At 43.9% G+C, this 20,075-nt stretch overlaps 1 protein-coding gene across 1 annotated transcript in view; it reads left to right on the top strand.

Moving 5' to 3' along the window:
• Window positions 1-20,075, top strand: part of KLHL3 (kelch like family member 3) — a 233,156-nt gene that overhangs the window by 157,855 nt on the left and 55,226 nt on the right. Inside the window, 2 exon segments of the mRNA XM_025040560.1 lie at window positions 4,687-4,808; window positions 13,492-13,654. Coding sequence (XP_024896328.1) covers window positions 4,687-4,808; window positions 13,492-13,654 — 285 coding nt within the window.

The following is a 20,075-nucleotide window of genomic DNA, read 5'->3' on the forward strand; positions in this document are numbered from 1 at the left end:
TCATTGAGCATCCTTATAACCAGTAGTTTGAACTCTATCTCTGGTAGGTTGCTTGCCTCCATTTTGTTTAGTTTTTTTTTTCTGAAGTTTTCTTCCTTTGTTTCATTTGTGGCATATGTTTTTTGTTTTCTCAATTTGTTTCTATAAATTAGGAAGATTTGTTATGTCTCCCAGCCTTGGCCAGGTGGCCTTTGTAATAGGTGTCCTGTGTGGCTCAGACCCCCTGATCACCTGTGCTGGGGGTTCTGGATGTGTTCCTTGTGTGGTTGTGTGTGTTCTCCTGTTGTAGCTAAACCTTGATTGCTGTTAACATGTCAGTGGATGGGATTGACTCTCGGGCTGACTGGCTGTGGGGATTAGCCACACACACAGGGTATGAGCTGTTGTGTGGTGGCTGATGCCACAGAGTGGGTTTTGCCCCAGCAGTCTTATGTACCTGTTGAACCACCTTTGGGTGTGCTGCTCATGGGCCTAGTCAGGTAGTGTTCTCTTGTGGTCTGACACCAGCCTTCAGGTGTGTTAGCTCTATGGCCTCTTAGGAGGGGCTCCCCTGTAGGCCAAGGCCAGCTGCTGCCTTTGATTACTCAGGCCTACTTGGTAGGAGCTACAAAGAAATCTGTGGATGGTTGCTGCCTATGTTGGATCTGGAGGCTAATGGAAGATATTATGCTGTAAGCTGAGGTTGGTTACCCCTAGTACCAGGCCTGGGTTGGCTCAGTAAAAGGACCAGTGCATCTCAAGGCCTGGGGCTGCCTTCCATCTGCCTGTATGACTCTGCAGCTGGAAGAGCCTTAGGGTGGCACTGGTTGGGTCGGGTAGGGACCCAGGGCATCACTGGAGTAAAGCGAGCAAATTTCACCCAGCCTATGTAGAGTCAGGTTTCCTGCCAGTGCTGAATCTGCAGCTTCCTATAAAAATCTCAGATCTCAGCAAGGCCAGCTACTACTATCTGCCTCAGGCTTGTAGACCCCGTAATCCACCCAAGAGATACTGCAGCTCTGGTTGGCACCAGTGGTCTGTCACCAACAGTCATCCTGGAAATGTGAGGGCAGCACAAGCTGAGGGCTACTGCCTTGTCAGCAGCTGTACGTCCCTGGGAATGTATAGGGCGGAGCTGTCAGCCTGGCAATGGGCAGCTGCAGGCAGTTTGTGGCCTGGGCGCCCCCCGCCGCCATAGGGAGACACAGGGTGGAGTGAGCTGATCTCAGTAGACCAATGCAGCTTCAGAATTGGCCATGCAGAATTGGCCATGGTGGGGTGGTTCAACAGAGGCAAGATGGCGCCTGTCTGTAGACTGCCCCAGAGTGGGGCCTGACAAAGGTACAGTGGCGGCTGTCTCTTTAGCCCTTGCCCTGGCACCACCCAACTCAGTCTTTCTTGGTATGTCTCTTGCGCATCCCAAGCCACTGTCCCTCCACTGGAGCCCAGGATGAGTATTTGCAAGCAAGTGAGTCTATGTACGGGCCCTTTAAGGGGACATAGGGATTTTCAATTTCCTTCTGTCTTACCCAAATGGCCAGAATCCCCACTGGTTTTTACAGTCAGATTTGTGGGAGCTCCACTTCCAAGGACTGGAACCCTGGGCTGGGGGCCCTTCTGTGGGGCTAGGGCCCCTCGTTCCTTCAGGGGGTCCTCTGCAGCTGTGTCCTACTTCCCACTGCTCAACCCACACTTGGGTGTGGGACCAGCCCGCTTTACAGCTCTGCCCTTCTCAAATGGGGATGTGGCTTTTTCTTTATACCCTCAGATGTATGTGTTATGATCAGCTAGACTTCAGGTGGTTCTCCAAGTTGTTTTAAAATTTGGTTGTAATTTTAATGTGGCCATGGAAGGAGATGAACCCTGCTTTTACTTAGCCCACCATCTTGAATTCCCCTCTTGGTTCTTGATTGCAAGGAATTAAGTGCCAAGTTGTCCTCAGAATTTGTTTGGAAATATTTTTATCAAGGTCATTAGTTAGAGTCAGGTTTAAATTATTGAAGGATTTATTAGAAATGATAGGAGGTCTAGAGTTAGGCCAAAGTTCAGATCCTAGCCCTACCTCTGACTAGCTATGTGCAAATACCTCTTGAAACACCAATTCTACAATTTTTAAAATGGAAGTAATATCATCTACTTCCTGGGGCTGTTGCAAGTATTAAAAGAATTAATTTGTATAAACCCTTAGCAGAGGGCCTGACACATAGTAGCTGCTATTATTACTATCACTTTCAGGAGCTATTTAAGCTTAAGTTTTAGTTTGGTCAGTAATTTCTGCTGCTTCATAAGAGATAATAAGATTGGATTTTACAAGTCTATGTGATTTATACAGGTCTCTAATTTCCTGTAAAGGAATTTTCTGAGAAAATAAATATTGCCTTTGAGGTCCTAGTTTTTCTTTCACATGATTCTTACTTGCTTATCGAAGTTTTAAATACTTAATGTAGACAATTAGTGATTTCAGAGTTATGCTAAGAAGCAGAAAAAGTCTCCCCTAAAGTCCTATCATTTAGAAAACCGTGTCTTAATGTTTTCTGGACATTTGAGACCGATAAAAATGATTTGTTTTTTCTCCAGAAAATTCAAGCCTTTGCACATATATAAAAATATTTTCATACAATTTCAGGATTTTCCAGTTGCTCACCTCAAAGTTAGAAAACCCTAACCTGACTCCCAAGCACAAATTCTGGAGTAAAAAAACAACCAGGCCAGACTCTGGTTTCACATAAGGGTTTCTGAATCTCTTGGATCTTGCAGTCAGATTGCTCTTTTTTTCAGTCTTTTTTTCCCGAGGCCCAAGTTCTTAAACTACGAATTGATTATCTTTGATTATTTTTCGTGACATAATTACCAACTGGACTCTCTTATTAATGAACATCTTAATAGTTGTTTAGAGAAATGAGTTTAACTTTTGACTTCCTTGTATGTTTTTGTTTGTGCGTCTTGGAGTAAACTCAGGAGAGATTGTGAGAGCCTATCTTATGGGTAGAGAAATGCACCCTCTTTTCTTGTTTCCCCTTTGCCTCTTTATCCTGCCTCAGTGCTCTTGGTACTCAGGCCTTTTGACTGGCTTCTACTGGCAGTCAGAGAGAAGAAAGAACAGAGCGGAGGGTCTCTGGTCTACCTGATATGGCAGTGAAGGGAGTAGGCAGGGTTTGGAATGGTTTTCCCCCTGTTCCAGAGTCAGTCATATCTAGAACTGTGTCAGGATGAGAACTGTGGATTGGTGGAGGAATCATGTGCAGTCCAGGCGGCTTGGAGGTGGGTGTATGGAGCCCACATGCTGTACTGTACTTGTTTTCTTGGCTTCAGTGCACAAATTCCACAGAGAGAAAACAGCCTCCCAGGCTCTGCTTCCATACTCACATAAAGGCTCTGAGTCCCTGTTTCTTGCAGTCAGTCGCCCTTTATTTCAGTCTTCAGACAGTTAATTATCTTTTCCTTCTGAAATCATCAGCTCTTGTTGGATGAGCTTGGCTCTAGATAAACCTCTGCATTGCATAGAGAGGGCAGACTGAAGTAAGGGGCCTCAGGACTGTGCAAATGTGGTATTACTGCTGCCCTAGTTCACAGGCACATAGGCCTGTGAACTCGGATTATTATCAGGGCCTCCCAACTAGTCTCTCTGCCTCCGATCTAGCTTCTACCATGTATTCAGAATTTCATTCAAAAATATCCATTTGTTGTTGTCATTCCTCTGTTTAAAACCTTTCAGTGGTGCTACTCTTAGCAAAAAGTCTAAATTTATTTGCATGGCTTACAGGGTTCTGTAAGTCCTGGCCCCTATCTACTTCTTCAGCTTTTTTCCTCACTGATACCCTGTGTACCAGCCATACTGTTCCCAAAATTTATCTTTTTGGCAGTTTCCTATCTTCACACTTATGGTTCCTGCATCTAGCTCATCTTTCCTCACCTTTGCAGTCTGTGGAATACTCCTTTATTCTGTAATACTCAGCTACATCTATGGCCATACCACCTTGAATATGCTCAATCTCAGCTCAAATGTCACCTCCTCCTGGGCTGCCTTACTTGGATTCCCCAGGCAGAGTTTATTGCTCTGTGTTCTGCGTTCTCAGTATTTAGTATAGTCAAATACTTAGTATTTAGTATTTAGTATTGATTACAAGTGTGGACTCTAGAGTCAGAATCCTTGATTTCAATCCTAGTCTGGCCCCTTCCTAGATCTGTGACTGTGGGCAAAATGAATTACCTACCTGCCTCTGCCTCAGTTTCTTCATCGTAAAATGAGGGTAATATTAATAAACCTCATAGGTTGTTGCGAAGATTTAAAAAGGTAATACTTTAAAGTGCTTAGGACAGTGCTTGGCCATAGTTAGCAATAAATGTTACTTTTTATTGTTGTTTTTATCATGATACTTTGTGTATACCTCTACTAGTTCCTATCACCTCTATTTATAAGTATTTTTAGATATCTTCCCTACTAGACCGTGTGCTCCTTTTGCCTTCAAAATGGAAATGGGCGACAGATAGAGTAGGGATGTTTAAAATCAGGTTTGTGGATGATTATAGACCCAAATTTGATGCAACCTTGATGTCATCTGTTTTATCCACACCTGAAGGAATCCCTTTTGCTGCCTCTTGGAGCACAGTCAGTGCTTTTATAATGTCAAGGCAGAGGCCATGTGAAAGTTAAGCATACTCTAAGTGCCAAGTTCACATCCATTTTGTTTTTGGTTTGAACTGTAGGTGACATGTCTGAGAGTAAAGCCAAGAAGATTGAAATCAAGGACATGGATGGGCAGACACTGAGTAAGCTGATCGACTACATCTATACAGCTGAAATTGAGGTGACCGAAGAGAATGTCCAGGTAAACTCAGCCCCAGCTAATAGCTCAGTGTATCACACACTTGGGGCCCACTATATTATAGCATCATTTCATTTACTCCTCATAACAACTGGTAACTGGAGAGGAAACTAAAGCTCTAAAGAGGTTAGGTGACTTGCCCTGGATCTCATGGCCAGTAGGTAGATGACCCTCAAACTCATGCCTGCCTGATCACAGCACTCATGCTCTTCAGAACTAGGCCATAATACCTTAGAATGACCTTGGGCCCTGGAGAAGGAAGTCTTCAATTCATATTGGTTCAAACTCTTGGTGAAGGAAGAACTAGAAACCTGGATGACCCTACTTCTCCCCAGTTATCTTCTTAGGGATTTTGAGTATTGGATTATAAGGCTGTTAAAAATGTTTTTGTTTCAGCATTAGTCAGCCGAATGCCTCTGAGGTGCCAAGAACCACTCATGAGTCTCACAAGAGGTGTGCGACTATGAAATGTGTTATCTGTGCTTTTTCCTTCTTTCACTGCTCTGCCTTCATTCTAAGCCATCTGGAGCCTTGAAAAAAAGAGCCATTGTGCATGCTGCTTTACCTGAAGGCACGCGTCTTTGTCGTGGGGACATAAGGCATTAGCAACATGCCTCAGTCAGGGAGGTGGTTGAAGATGTGGCCCACTCTGGAACCCTACGAATCACCAGACTAACTATAGACACAAGATACACTATTTCTTGTCATTAAGAATCGTGCTGTTTATTTAGAGTGTTGAAAATTTCATGTGATATGAAGGTTTTTTTCTTTTCTTTTAAAGCACAATTCCACCTTATTTATTGGGAGGCAGATACCTCTCTAGTGACCAAAATATCTGCTACCCTTATCTAGAACACCACCCCTTTTTCCAGGTTTGAGGTATTTGGGAATCTGAATTGATAATCATTTATTCATTTAATTCAGCTTAAATGTTTGAGTACCTGTGCTATGCCAGGTACTTTGTTGGATAGTATGATTATAACAGTGGAGATTCCTTTGCCTGCTCTCATGGACTTTGCGGTCTAAGGGGTGAAGATAGATGCTCATCAGATAAGCATACTAGTAGTATCTGTGCACATATTGTGGTAAGTCCTTTGAAGGAAAGGAACATGGTATACAATGAGAGAGTATGTCAAGGGGAATCAATTTAGATGGAGGAGGGGACCTAGAAGGGCTCTTTCAAGAGATAAGATTTAAGCTGAGGCCTGGAAATGAGTGGGAGTTAGCTTAATGTGATGAAGGGTATGCATAAGTGGGTAGGGGGTCAGGGTGCAGGCAAGCCAGGGGTCTGAGGCATACTGCATTTGAGCCCTCAGAGTCCGCCCCACAATAGAGCGTACTTTTGTATCTGGCCCCTGGACAGACTTTTGTGTTGTATAGTGATCTGATCTAATCCTCTCCTCTCCCTACTCTTTAAAATGAGGTGTATTTTATACACAGTAAAATGCACAGCTATTCCATTTTGTTTCTTGTCTTTCTCATTCAGAGTGGAGTGGGCAATACAATGGTTACATCCTAGGTTTAGCAGCAAAGTTTAAACAGTGGAATGACTTTTGGGCAGTAACATTAAATGCAAATAATTATGTATAAAATGAGTTATAGGACATGTATCAAAAAAATGGTTGGTGATTATATCAAGTCAATATCACATTTAAATTCATTTAGGCACCTGATGTAAATATTGAGGTTTACATCAAAATGCAAGAAATTACATTCTTTGCAACTCTAAGATAGGGGAGCTATGAGCCAAGGAATGTGGGTGGCCTTTAGAAGCTTGAAAGGCAAGGAAACATTCTCCCTCAGCTTTCAGAAGGAACTCAGCCATGCTGACACCTTGATTTTAGCCTGGTGAGGCCCTTTTGGGACTTCTGACTTCTAGAACTGTAAGAAAATAAATTTGTGTTGTTTTAAAACACTGAAACAAAACAAAACAAAAAAGAAACCCAAAAAAGAGTATGTTTATAGGAGGTCATACGATCATATGATTGAAACCAGCTTTTCCCCTTACCTTTTCATCATGTATTTATTTAATATATATTTTTTAAGTACAAAGTGTTTACACACCAGAGAACTAAAAGGTGTTCCACTCTAGATCCTTTTTGACTCACTAGGTATGTTTACTTTGCAACTTTGGTCTAAGCCAGTAGTGGTCTCTATCACACCCGTTATCTTAGAGCAGATAGCAGCAGATAGACTAATTAGAAGACTTTGGAAAAAAATGACTTCACTATTGTTTTAAAAAAACTGCTTTGTAGGGGTGGGAGCAGGGGCCAGAGTGAAGGCGTGCAGCTTCAGAGGACATGCAAGAATAGAGATGAGGCAGGAAATGAGCATGAGTGGAGACCTAGGTCTGAGCCTCCGCTTTACTGTTAATTCTCAGAGTGCTGTTATTCTAGCCCTCCCCCACTGCAGGGTGTCAGTTTCCCCATCTGTAAAGTAAGGGCATGAGACTCAGTGACCTCTGGCAGGACAAGAAACTTACTCTGATTTTTTTCTCTCCCTCTAACTAGAGCTTCTCTGACATCTACACTGACACCCTGACTTAAGGTTCAGTGTTCTCGTCTTAGAACAGGAATCAAAATAGTACCCATTCTGTTGGGTGGTCATGAATTAGATTGTCTGCCTTCAAATCTTCTCCACCATTTTCTAGCTGTGTGACCCTAAGCAAGTTACTTAACCTCTCTTAATGTTTTCAGCTGTAATATGTGCATAATATCAGTACTTTATCACATAGGGTTGGTGTGAGGATTAAATGAATTAATTTAGGAAAAGCACTTAGAAGAGTGCTACCCCATGCCAACAGACAGTATGGGTACAGAGAGCACTGTGAACATAAAAGCCCTTTCACCAAGGAGCACAGAGTCTGAAGCTGGAGACAGCATGAGTGCTCTGTAGTGTGGTAGGGCCAGGGTGGAGGACCCAGGAAGCAGGGAATGGCCATCACTGCCTTGATGGGGATGGCCAGGGCAGACCTCACTGAGGGAATGTTGTTTGGGCCAGATTTTCAAGGAAGAATGGGAGGTTAGGCCTGCCTCCTTTGCCCACTGGTCTGTGTCCTCATTGGTATGTGTGCCCCTTGACGGGCCTGTTGTGTTCATCTCTGTGCAGGGTGGAGAGGGTGCAGCATATGCAGGGGCTCCACTGGGAGGCACGGTGTGGAACCTTCAGGGAACTGTGCATTGTGTGGAATCAACAGGATATACTATTTTCCTTTTTTTCTCCTCACTTTAAACTATGGTTTGGTCAGGGGTAACCTTGGGGAAAACCAAATGAAAAAGGTTGAGAAGAGAAAGTTTGAATCAAAATGTGTCTTCTTCTTCATGTTGTTACGTATCTGCTGAGGCATTTGCTCAGTCAGCTATCTATGAACACAGTATTTGTTGAGGACTTGTTGCACTGAGGAGGTGAGCATGGAGGCACTGGGGCTCTCCTGAAAGCCTTGGAGATGAAGGTCAGAGATTTAGGGCTTGGTTCAGTGGCTGGGAGAGCTATGTCCTTAATCTCTTCCTAGCCACACATACCTTGGAGAGACTGAGTTGCTGTTCTGTGGTGGAAGTAACAATTGTCATACCGACACTTACTAGTACTCACTGTAAGTCAAGTATGTGTTGATCATTTCACATGCATTATTTCATTTAATTCTCATAACCGCCAATGGAATGTTCGATTACGATCCATCTTTGACAGTTGAAGAAGCTCAATCTCAAAGGGTTTAAATGGGCAGTACCCACAGTCATATGGGTAGTAAGTGATAGAATTGGGATTTGAATCCAGCTGTCTCCAACTCACTGGGATCTGTTGATGTGGTGAACTCAAGTTTCTTATTAAACGAATGATCAGAATCGATACTTCAGCTCATAATAATTAATAAAAAAAACTAACCAAGCACTCCCATGTGCCAGGCGTTGCTTTAAATGTATTATCTCATTCGATTCCCACAACAAGCCTTTAAGATAGTACCATTATCTTCATTTTACTGTTGAGACAGAGGCACAGAGAGGTTAAGTAATTTGCCTTTAGTCACGTGGCTGGTAAATGGAAAAGACAAAATCCAAGTGACACTTTTAATCACAGTGCTATTCTATTCTGCCAGCTCTCCTGTTCATCTGTATACTTCCCCCCCTTTCCCCTTCCCAATCCTTTTCTCTCTCTCCCTCCCTCCCCCTCCCTTTCCCCCTCACTCTGCTTTCCTTATTTTTCTCAAGAGTTTTTTTAATTTAGCACTGTTTCTGTGCCAGGCCTCATGTCTGAAGCTGACAGAGACAGACCTACAGTGTGGCTGGGGCAGAGAGGCCTTGGGCAGCCCTGTCACCTGGCCCTTTGGCTGGTGCCCTCCCTTTGTACATGGCCCTGCCCCCCTGAAATTCCAGGAGTAGGTGCTTTCTGAGGCAGGGCATTTCCTTTTGTTTTTGTTGAAGGAAATAAACTCTGTGACGGGATATCCTCTGCTGTGTTTTCATGTTATCCAAGGGAGAGAAAAAACAAAACTGGGCCTGCATGTGAAAAATGGAAGGGAGGCCATTTGCAAGCTGGAGGGGAACCTGTAAACTCTGCTGAGGGTCATTCCAGGACCTGTTTTCCCAGAACCATAATGCTAAGGTGGCAGAGGCAAGATAAAAGCTTTTGTACATAGGGTCATCTTCCATTCCTACAGGGGTTCCAGCTAACTACTCGGTCTCAGCCTCCTCCATCCAGGGGCCAAGCATTACTGCCCTAGTGATTCCGCCGGGACAGGCTTGCTTCAAAGCTGAGGGCCAGAGCTTGGCCTTTTGTTCACAGTCTTGTACTGCTGCCACTTGAGGGAGTCAAGTTGCAGGCAAGATAAGAGAAGAGGAAATCCATTGACAGCTCTCGTTGATGTGGGAGAGAGAAGTGAAGACAGCCCCTCGCTCTCTTGTCTTTCACAGGCTCTGGGGATGTGGTTGTTCTTTATGTATGCAGCCCCTAGAACCCCACTGGGCCAGACCCCAGTTCTTATCCCTGAGACTCATTTTGAGTAGTGATAGGTCTCCCAGCCTCCAAACCTTCCCCCTCAGCATTCTTTCTTTAGTTTCCTTCATGCCTTTCTGTAGGAAGCAAGTAATGGGAAGAAAAGGGCCTTTGACTCATAGCTAATCACAGTGTAAGATGAAAGAGAAGGAAGGAACAATTGGAGAAACCACCAGCCCCATTCATTTTAGGAAGTCAGCCTGGGAATGCTTTTGGGCCAGAGCAGACCCAAACAGGATGGGGGTACGTGGCGTGGTGGAAAGCCTTATAATTTTTGCCTACTAAGTAGGTTTTGTCAACAGTAGGGAAGTTGAAAGCTATGTGGGTAGTTCTATCCAGGGAGGTTTTAAAAACTGAAAGTTATAACCTAAGGAGTATGTTCAGGAAGTATTTATTATTTTATTTGTTTGGCTGGTTGTCATGAGCTTGAGAATTAAGCACCAAACTATGCCATTGTCCTTGTAGTGAAGAAGAGGGCAAGGGGGAAGGAGATATGTGTCCCTGGCATGATCTCATCTTGATTTGGCTGAGAATGTAATCTCGGGTGGCTTGGACTCTCAGAAATCCTCTTCTGTGAGGCTAAAGGGCTGCTGTCCCATTCTTGCCTCTCACCCTTTTGGGGCTTGCCACACTACTGAGTAGGGTATGTGCTGGATGACATTTGACAATTCCTTTGCACCAGGGCTTCTTAGGGTAACTGGTTAGATGTTTCTCCTCCTTAGGGTGAACAACTGTCCCAGTTTGCCCTGTACTGAGGAATCTCCTGAGACACGGGTTTTTCAGTACTAAAATTGGCAAAGTCGGAGCAAGCCAGATTGGTCAATTTATGGCCCTAACTGTAAGGTTTGTAGCTAGAGTTGGTAGGGGGCGTGTCATGGAGGTCATTCGGGGGTTTGGAACACAACTTTCCGTTCCTGATATGTATTCAGCAAGAGTGGTTAATGGTTCTCTACTTACTTAACAGGCAGAGACTAATCTGGTCTTGGGATCTGTTTGCCTAGGCCGAGCAAGCTCACAGGTTAATTGAGTTTCCCAGTTTATGGCTGCTTGATGGGCACGGTGGCTGCCTAGTGAGGATAGAGCTTAGGGGGTCAGATTTGGAGCTTGGCTGTATTCACGTATGGTCTGAAACTTAAGAGTGAGTGATTTTATCTTTTTCCTTCTCTAGAATGAGTCAGGGTTCAGAAAGTACCAAAGACACATGCTGACTTACTGTTCTCCACCTGGGAACACAGGAGAGTGGAATAGAGAGGGTGGAGGAAGGGAAGGAGGAACCTGTTTTCTAGAACTCAGCTATTGTGAAAAAGAAGTTTAATAAGTTTCTAGTTTGGAAGAGCTTACCTTGTTGAGAACAAGTGTTTAGCTCGGGAGTAGGACTGCTGTGGGGGTTCTTGGTGGTTTTTGCATGTGGGCGGGGATGAAAAAAGATGACCCCTGTCCCAGTGTTAGCACTGAAAGCCCTATGTCTTGGGAAACTCCTCAGTCCTGGGCAAACCTGGATGGCTGGTTACCCTAGTGGAAGGACAAGGCCTAAGAATGGGCAGTTGGGCAGTTTTTACTTTGAGCACATGGAGGTGAGGAGAGCCAGAGCTGAGGCTCAGAACTGTTTTAGTAGGTGGTCAGACGTCCAGAAATAAGTAAATAAATAAAATCACTAAAATACCCCTAGGCTTTTGTAGTGCTTTGAGTAAAGAAAACAAATATATTTGCAGCCCATGTCTTCTTGGGCATGCCCTTGTGAATAGGAACAGCTGGCCCAGACATTCTCTTTGAGATCCAGGGGAGGAGGTGAGAGCAGAGGTTTAGGACATGGCAGTTGTTTTGGGGTGAAATGGGTGCTGGGATCGCTGAGCTAACCAGCTGCAAATCAAACTGTTCGGTTCTGTTATTTAGTTTTATTTTTTCTAAAATTCTTTTTGGAAAGTTACTCACATTATTTACCCCTCCATAGAGTGGGGTGCGGGGAAGCAGAGCTGGGGTCAAGGACTCTGGCTATCTCTCCTGGATTTTTGATCCAGAGGGCAGAGAAAGGCCTGTGGGAAAGGCCTAGAGAAACTTGATGAGGGTTGCCAGTCTGAGCACCCATCTGGCCTGCTCAAGCCGGTCTTCTCTGGCTTTTAGGAAAAACATGCAAACACACCTGAGCAGGAACTTTTTCTGTCTTTTAGGAAATAGTGTAAATACTTGTGTCCTGTGACCTTTTAAAAGGAAACTCAGCTCTCCTTTTTCTGAGAATGTACCTAAAGATGTTCTTTACTCTTTATCTGTTGTATGGGAGAATAAAGTTTGTTTGTCTGAGTCCTGAGGGATTTGGGGGTGACTTGTTCCAGTAGATTATAAGGTCCATTAGAGCAGGGATCTGGTTTATCATGCTTACCACTGAATCTTAGAGCCTAGACCAGTGCCTGGCACAGGGACACTCAGTAATTAAGTGGTGAACCAGCTTGTGAACAGTTCAACAGGTACTTTTCTGTGTGAAGACAGCATGCTAAAGGCAGTGATTCTTAAACATGGCTGTATGTTAGAAGTACCTAGGGGGCTTTAGAAAAATCTCACTGTCTAGGCCACACCCATTCCTATTAAAATTAGAATCTTTGGGGTGGGACCCAGGCATCAGTATTTTAAAAATTCTCTAGGTGATTTTAATGTATAGCCAAGAAGAAAAATCAATCTATCTTAGTCTGCTTGGGCTGTCATAACAAAATACCACAGATTGGATGGCTTAAACAAGACAAATTTGTCTCACCGTTTTGGAAGTTAGAAGTCCAAGATCAAGGTTGCAGCTGATTCAGTTTCTGGTGAGATTCTCTTCCTGGCTTGCAGAAGGTCACTTTCTCTGTATGTCCTTAATTTTAAAGAGAGAGCACTGGTTTCTCTTCCTCTTCTTGTAAGGGCACCAGCCCGTTTGGATTAGGGGCCCACTCTTACAACTTCATTTAACTGTTATCACTTCCTCATAGGTCTGATCTCCAAATGTAGTCACATTGGGGGTTAGGGCTTCAACATGTAAATTGCAAGGGTGGGGCACAAGCATTCAGTCCACAAGGGTCTTGTTACTCAAAGTGCAGTTCATAAACCAGCAGCTTCAACTTCACCTGGTTGCTGGTTAGAAATTCAGGCTCTCAGGTCCAACTTTAGACTAATTGAATCAGAACCTGCATTTCAATAAGCTCCCCACTGAATTCACATACACATTAACAATTGGGAAGCACTGCTTGGGAGTTTACAGGATGCAGACAATTGGCTGGTGCTTAGGGTCCCTGAAGTGTAGAGTTGTAGGAAGATTGGGGCTGCTCTGAAGGCCAGGCCAGGAAGTTTGGACTGACTTGCGCAGGCAGTGGAGAGTCATGTAAGGACTGCAAGCATGGGTGTGATATGATTAGAGCAGTGCTTTAGGATAGGGGTTCCCAAACCCCCGGCAGTGTGCTGGTACTGGTCTGTGGCCTGTTAGGAACCCAGCTGCACAGCAGGAGGTTAGCAGCAGGCCAGAGAGCAGAGAGCAAAGCTTTATCTGTATTTGTAGCTGCTCCCTAGTGCTAGCATCACCGCCTCAGCTCCACCTCAGATCATCCATCAGGCATTAGATTCTCATTGGAACATTGGTCCCTGGTGCCAAAAAGGTTGGGGACCACTGCTTTAGGGAGTTAAGGCCCTGCCTGAGAGATCCTGTGTCTCAGAATGTCACTTTTTCCTCCAGGTGCTGCTCCCAGCAGCCAGCTTGCTGCAGCTCATGGATGTTCGGCAGAACTGCTGTGATTTCCTGCAGTCTCAGTTGCATCCCACCAACTGCCTGGGCATCCGTGCGTTTGCAGACGTGCACACCTGCACTGACCTTCTGCAGCAGGCCAATGCTTATGCAGGTAACGGGGAGCTGGGCTGCCATACCCCACACCCCCAAGCTTATGGATTTAATAACTTGGTCTGCTATAAACTACTCAAAGATTATGAGACGTGCACTCTACTGTGAAGCAGTTATAATTTAGTCAGGGAGACAAGACACAGGTGAAAAGATCATTAACAATAGGGGAGTTCAGCTCATTGCCAAGTATGATGTGATTAATTGCCAGATGGATGGCATAGACAGTAATTCTCATCAGAGGAAGGAGATCTGAACAGAATTTGTGGGGAAGAGTAATTTGAGCACTGTTTGAAATAAATCTTTTTCGTTGTTTAAGAAAATTTCTATTTTGATCAAAGTATTCTTTAAACAGGATTTTAAAAGTCGAATATTACTGTAAGGCTATAATGACAAACAAGAGTCCCCTGCCTTTCCACACCAAGTCTTGTTCTCTCTTTCACTTCTAAAAGAATTAAAATGCAGGCTCTGATTCAGCCAAAAGGTGCTTCATCTACTATTTACCTTCGTTTATATGAATAATATGTTTATGTCACTACTTTTGGATTTACTAGTTTTGGATATTATCTGCTGACTTCTTATAGAAGAGGAAGATTGAGATTTCGTAGACTTTTCCCTCATATACATATACCCTTCCCCTCTCTTTATTCTCCTAATATCATTTGTACAACTGAGCTGAGTTATGTATTATAATGATACTTTTTCAATCTAGAAACTTTTAAATAAGAAAGGCAGAGCAATTGCCTTCTTTTGCATAGTATTACTATCATTTACTCTTGTAAGACAGACACAACTGAACAGTCCTTTTCTATGCATCAGATAATCTGTTGATTCCATTATATTTTTCTTGGAGACATTCTCTCTGCTAGAGCTTGTCTTTCTGTTATTTTAAGATCCTGTTATTTTAACAGGGTTTTGGGAGAGAGTAGAGGTGAATGTTCAGTCTACCATGTTTAGCTGGAAAGAAAATCTTCATTGATATTTATTTCAACTTGAAGATGAAGATCATGAGTGTCTTAGGAAATGTGTCTAGTCATTTTAATCAATTCAGTCATGGACACCTTCTTCTCTTGCAGTAAAGCATCTCATTCCTCCCTCTCCCCAAACAAACACCATCTGTGTTTTGTCTCTCCTGTGTAGCCCATGTCTGAAAATTAGCTGAGGGCCTCCTGGCTGCCTACCTGCCAGCTCCCAGTCCTTCATTAGCCCCTTGGTCTATAAAGCAACAAGCATTTGCTCTGTTTCTTGGCATCCTTTTGTTCTCTGATCAAGCCCCAGACTCCAAGAGCCTGCGTGACTCTCATTTCTCCCTCTCATTCTGAGGACACAAATGGGACCAGTTAAGATGATCCTGATGACAGTGATTTTTGTGAGGAGCATTCTCCCCAATACCCTAATTCTGAATTCTGCTGATTCTTCCTGGCTCCTGTTTCTCTGCTTTCTCCTCTGTGCCCTCTTTTCCCTTTTTTTTCTCAGGGTGCCCTTTCTCTCCCTGGAAAGGGCTCCTGAGCCTATAGTCTTTGAAGGCCACTTTCTTGAGGGATGTGCTCAGGCTTTGCTTCAGCGGGAACCAGGAGTTTGGCCAAGGCCCAGGAACATCTGCTGGTGTGGTGGCAAAGGAAGACCATTTAGATGCCAGGAATTCTCTGTCTCTCTTCCTGTCCCCTCCCCAGCCTTTTCCTTCTACATAGTGTGTATGCATACATGTGTGTACACCCAGCCCATATCCCATCCTTTTGTAATTGGCTGATGTGATCATCTGATGTTGGGGAGTATACTGAAGCCCCACCTTTAATAAAATCTCCCACGTTCTTCTGGCCTGGCCTTTCCCCACTTTCAAAGTCTATATTTTTTCCCTTTGCCCCTTTCATTGTCTGATGGTAAGACTCACCTGTGGGAGAGTAGGGAGTATGCATTTGGGAATACATCATCATCTTGGTACTCCCTGGTCCCGATGTCATGGTGATTGGGTTTTGTCAGGTTTATGGGTATGTGTGTACGCATGTGTATATGCAGATACCCTGTTGAATTATTTTTAGCTAGTGTTTGTTGAGCTCTTTCTTTGAGTCATACTCTGTGCTAAGCATTTTATGTGTGTCATCTCATTTAATGATTTTAATAGCTAGAGAAACTAAGGCACAGAGAGGTGAAGTAATTTGTTGGGGTCACACAGCTGGTAGAGACAAGCATGATTCAAACCTAGACAGTGTTGACTCTGTGGCTTCCAGGCTCTGTTTGGACATCAGATGGCCTTGTGAATTGGTAATTGAGGACTGTTGGTGGCTAGAGTTGGCATTTTCCATTGTAAGTGTGAGCCTAGAAGCCTGTGCCATGTAGTTACCAGATGCCAGCAATCAGACAGTGTAGACAGATGACCAGCTGTCTCTGCTAGACATGGATGTTTAGTCATCTTGCTGTGGGGAAGTGAGACATAGATGTCTTCTCTTCACTGTTGGGAGGCTGCCTCCGTACTGCACGTGTGAGCCCTCCTGCTTTTCCTGGCTTGGCCAGCGCGACTTCAGGCTGAGAGCCTCCTCCCTGTCATACAGACCTTCTGTGGAGCCTGTGACCATCTCTTGTAACTTTCTTTGCAGTCCACAGCAGGGAAGTCATGGTAATGCAGAGGTTTGTAAGACCATGATGAAAAAACATGAGAAGAAGGAGAGTGAAAGTAAGATTGTGCAATGGTTAGAGAAGGAAGTATAAAACGATTGTTTGGGCTTATTCCCTCACATTCACCCACCGATGTGGGCCTGCTTCTCTGGTCTTGCACTTCCCGACTTGAGGTAGAATCTGGTGCTATCTGTCATCACTGCCTCTTGAGACAGAGCTGCTGCCTCATCCCACTGTAAGTGTGGGTGGTGTGGGCACGCTAGGGTCCCATGAAGAGGGTGGTGTCAGCCCTATGCTCACAGGCTTCTCTGGCCCTACGCTTCGCTTAGGAGGTATTGTAAACCAACCAACTACGAGGAGACTCTTTAGATCGGAACTGGGAATCAGGCCAGCCAACACTTAGGAACCGAGTGACCCTAGGCCTGTTTTCTCCTCTTATGATGGGGGTAGTACATCCTGTTTTGTTCTCAGGATGGTTTGGGGATGGAGCAGGACAGGGAGGAGGGCCTCCTGTAGAAGTAGGCACCACTCGAGGCAGTGCTCTGGAGCCTCCCTGCCAGCTTTGTCATCTGCAGTCGGACCTGAGTCCTGGCAGAGATGAGACTCCTTGGGTCACTACCTCTGCTGCTGCTGTGGACAACACGTACTTTGGGGGAGAGGACCATTTCCAGAGCTTCTCATTTTGGTTTCTCTGTATCCAGATACACAGGCAGGTGTCTTCTGCTTCCGTACCCTCACTAGTCTCTGTCTAGCTGGCGTCTGCCTTCACTCGTTGGTGGCCACAGCTCTGCCTCTGATATCTGTTCTTTTTCCTTCTCCAAGAGAAACATTCTTTTGCTGTTATAACTATTATTGTTCTTATCGCTCTTTTAACACAAAACCACCCATAATTATTACAGAAAAAGTAGATGGGCAGAAAGAGCAGGAAAAGCACCACAAGCCTACCCAGAGAGAACCATGGGCAGCCCTTTGGTGTATAGCTTTCCCAATCTTTGTCATTACATTAAAAAAAAAAATCTTAGCAGTATATTCTCAGCTTCCTTGCGTGTTAGCAGATACACTGCTATGCCATTGTATTAAAACTTTAGAGAATGTATTCGACAAAGTTCAACTTATACCCATGATAAAAATATTCAAATAGTGCACAAAGGTGTAAAATGTAAAGCCCGTCTTCTCCCAGGCCCTCTCTCTGAAGGGGGCAGGGGCACTACCTTGGATATCCCTGCGGCGGGGGAATATATATAAATATATAAAATGCTTCTTAACTTACCCAAATAGAAACGTTCTATACTCATTGTACTTTTTTTTGGACTTAATACAAAATCTTAAGAGTCTTTTCCAGACCTTTTTGTGTGGGTATATCTTATTATTTTTATCTGCTGCATCACATGGATGAACTATAATTTATTTAACCTCAGTCCTTGATTGATGGGTATTAATGTTACCTGTTTTTTCTTTTTATAAAATGCTCAAGTAAGTATTTTTCTATATAATATTCTGGAGTACACTTGCAAGTATGTAATAGTGATTGTACCATCTTAGTAGCATATAATAGCTCAAAGAGAGTATGCATTAAAAAAAAAAATTGATAGATATTTCCCAGTTGCTCTCTAAAAAGTGTAACCATTTTAAGCTCAGCTCTTGTTTTCTGATAAGTCTTTAGCTCCCTGGTGAAGGTACCAAGAGGCAGACATAGTGCAACTCTGAGGGGCTGGAGCATCACCTCTTTCCACCCACCTGCCTGTTTGGTTTCCTGTTTAGAATGGCTCTGTCTCTTCCTGCTATGGCAGTCCCTCCTGCTTCCTCTGGGTCAAGTTTCCCCTTCAAGGTTATATCCCCAGATTTTTTCTGTGATATGTTATTCTGGGATAGGAGAGTGTGGGTCCCATATTTAGAAGCTGACTCCTGAGACTCTGGCTCCCAGCTGACAGTATCAGAGTTCTCCTTAGTAGCTAATAGCTGAGAAAGGGACCCTGGTGTTTTACACAGCCTGTTTCTTATATCTCATTATCGTTTCCAGGGACAGCTTAATTTTTAACCTCAAAGGCCAATATATGGGGACTTCATTGTTTGGTTATTGGTCGGCCATGCACTGGGCAATCAGCAGAGCTGGTTGGGAAGGATGTTAATGGGACTCCATTAATGAAATGGTAATTAAAATTCTTTAGACATGTTGTTTACATCAGCCTGCCAGAGCTGAACTGAAACCCTCCAGCCATGGGATGGAAAAGCCATTGGATTTCACGTGTTTGTGAAGAGAAATGGCCTTTCTTTTGATTGATTGAGTCATTTGAGATCATGGAATAAGGTGATTAAACTAAGGGCAGCAAAAATTTTTGAAAAATAATTTAAAAAACATAAACTTCTGATCCAGTAAGGGTTATTTTGCGAAGTTGCTGCCTTCAACTTGGCATCATAAAGTGATGATGATGATGATGGCGATAATGGCAGGAGTTTTTACCATTTCTGAACACTTACTAGGTGCCAGGCCTGGTGTTGCACACTTCATAGGCATCACTTCCTTTTGGCCACTCAACTGTAAGATGTAGTTATTTTTTCCCCCAATTTATAGATGAAGAATTAGAAATTCCAGAAATGTTTAGCACCTTGCCCAAGACCACATACTTTGTAAGTGGCAATGCCAAGGTTCCTGATGAGGCCGTTTGACTCTGGAGCCTGTGCTCCGAGTCCACTACATATTTTCACATCCTCCCAGTCCTGTACAGCCTCTCTTTCCATGGTGGTTGCTTCACTTCTGCCTCCCTCTGATTTTCTACTTTTAACTTAAAAAGTGGCAAATGAAGCAGTAGTACAGATGCAGGTAGTTTTTGTTGTTTGATATTCTTCTTGGTATGTTAGGAAGCTTCCCTTATTCCTCTCATTCTCTGGGTAACAGGGAATTCTGGTGTCGAATCAATAATACTGATAACTGGGCAGTTTGATATAGTCCTTTGCTGTGTGTGTGTGTGTGTGTGTGTGTGTGTGTGTGTGTGTGTGTGTGTGTTTTAGAAAGGAAGGAGGAGAGACAACATATATATTTCTGGGATTCAGTCAACATGGAGAGTGGAGGTATTAATATTTATAGAGTCCGAGGGCCTAGGGTCATAACCCTTGTGGGAAGAGGTCAAGGTAGGTCTTGTTCACTTCCCTGTGGGAACTGAGCCTTCTCCCTGGAGCAGGGACACTGTGGGCCCTAAGAGCCAAATATTGATTCAAGAAAGCTTACTTCTATCCTCCAAAAATAGGGCAATAGGGGACAGGGGAAAGAGAGATTTAAAGCAGTTCTGTTTTATTTTTTTTTTACCCTACTAGAATGTTTTGATTCTGTTTGTGTGTCCACCTGTGTCAGCCAGTCTTTCCTGGGGCATATAACCAGTGGTTCAACTTAGAGCCACTCACACCTGTTCCCTGGGGCCACTGGCCCTGGAATGAGGGAGTTCATTTCATCTCTGCAGGTCAAAGAAGTCACAGATAGGTTTCCAGTTCCATTTGTTTTGGGCTTGTAGTTTAGATGAATCTGATCAAAGGCTTAGGCTTATTTTATCCCATCAAGAGGGAGAAATGAATGTAGGATTAACTTGAGGAGAGGTTGCCTGAGCCCTAGGCAGTCTTGAAGAATGGGCAGAGAAGAACAATAATTACCTTAGAGCAGATGTGCTGGACACCGAAGATTCAGCATCAAACAAGACAGACTCTGCCCTCCTGGGGCTAACAGTCCCAGTATGAGAGAAAGACCTAGATGATAAAACAGGTTGATTTAGGGTTATAAGTTTTATTTCCTATTTTGGGAGCTTTGGGAACACAGAAGAATA

This window comes from Pteropus alecto, unplaced genomic scaffold, assembly GCF_000325575.1.
Source record: "Pteropus alecto unplaced genomic scaffold, ASM32557v1 scaffold78, whole genome shotgun sequence".
NCBI lineage: Eukaryota > Metazoa > Chordata > Mammalia > Chiroptera > Pteropodidae > Pteropus > Pteropus alecto.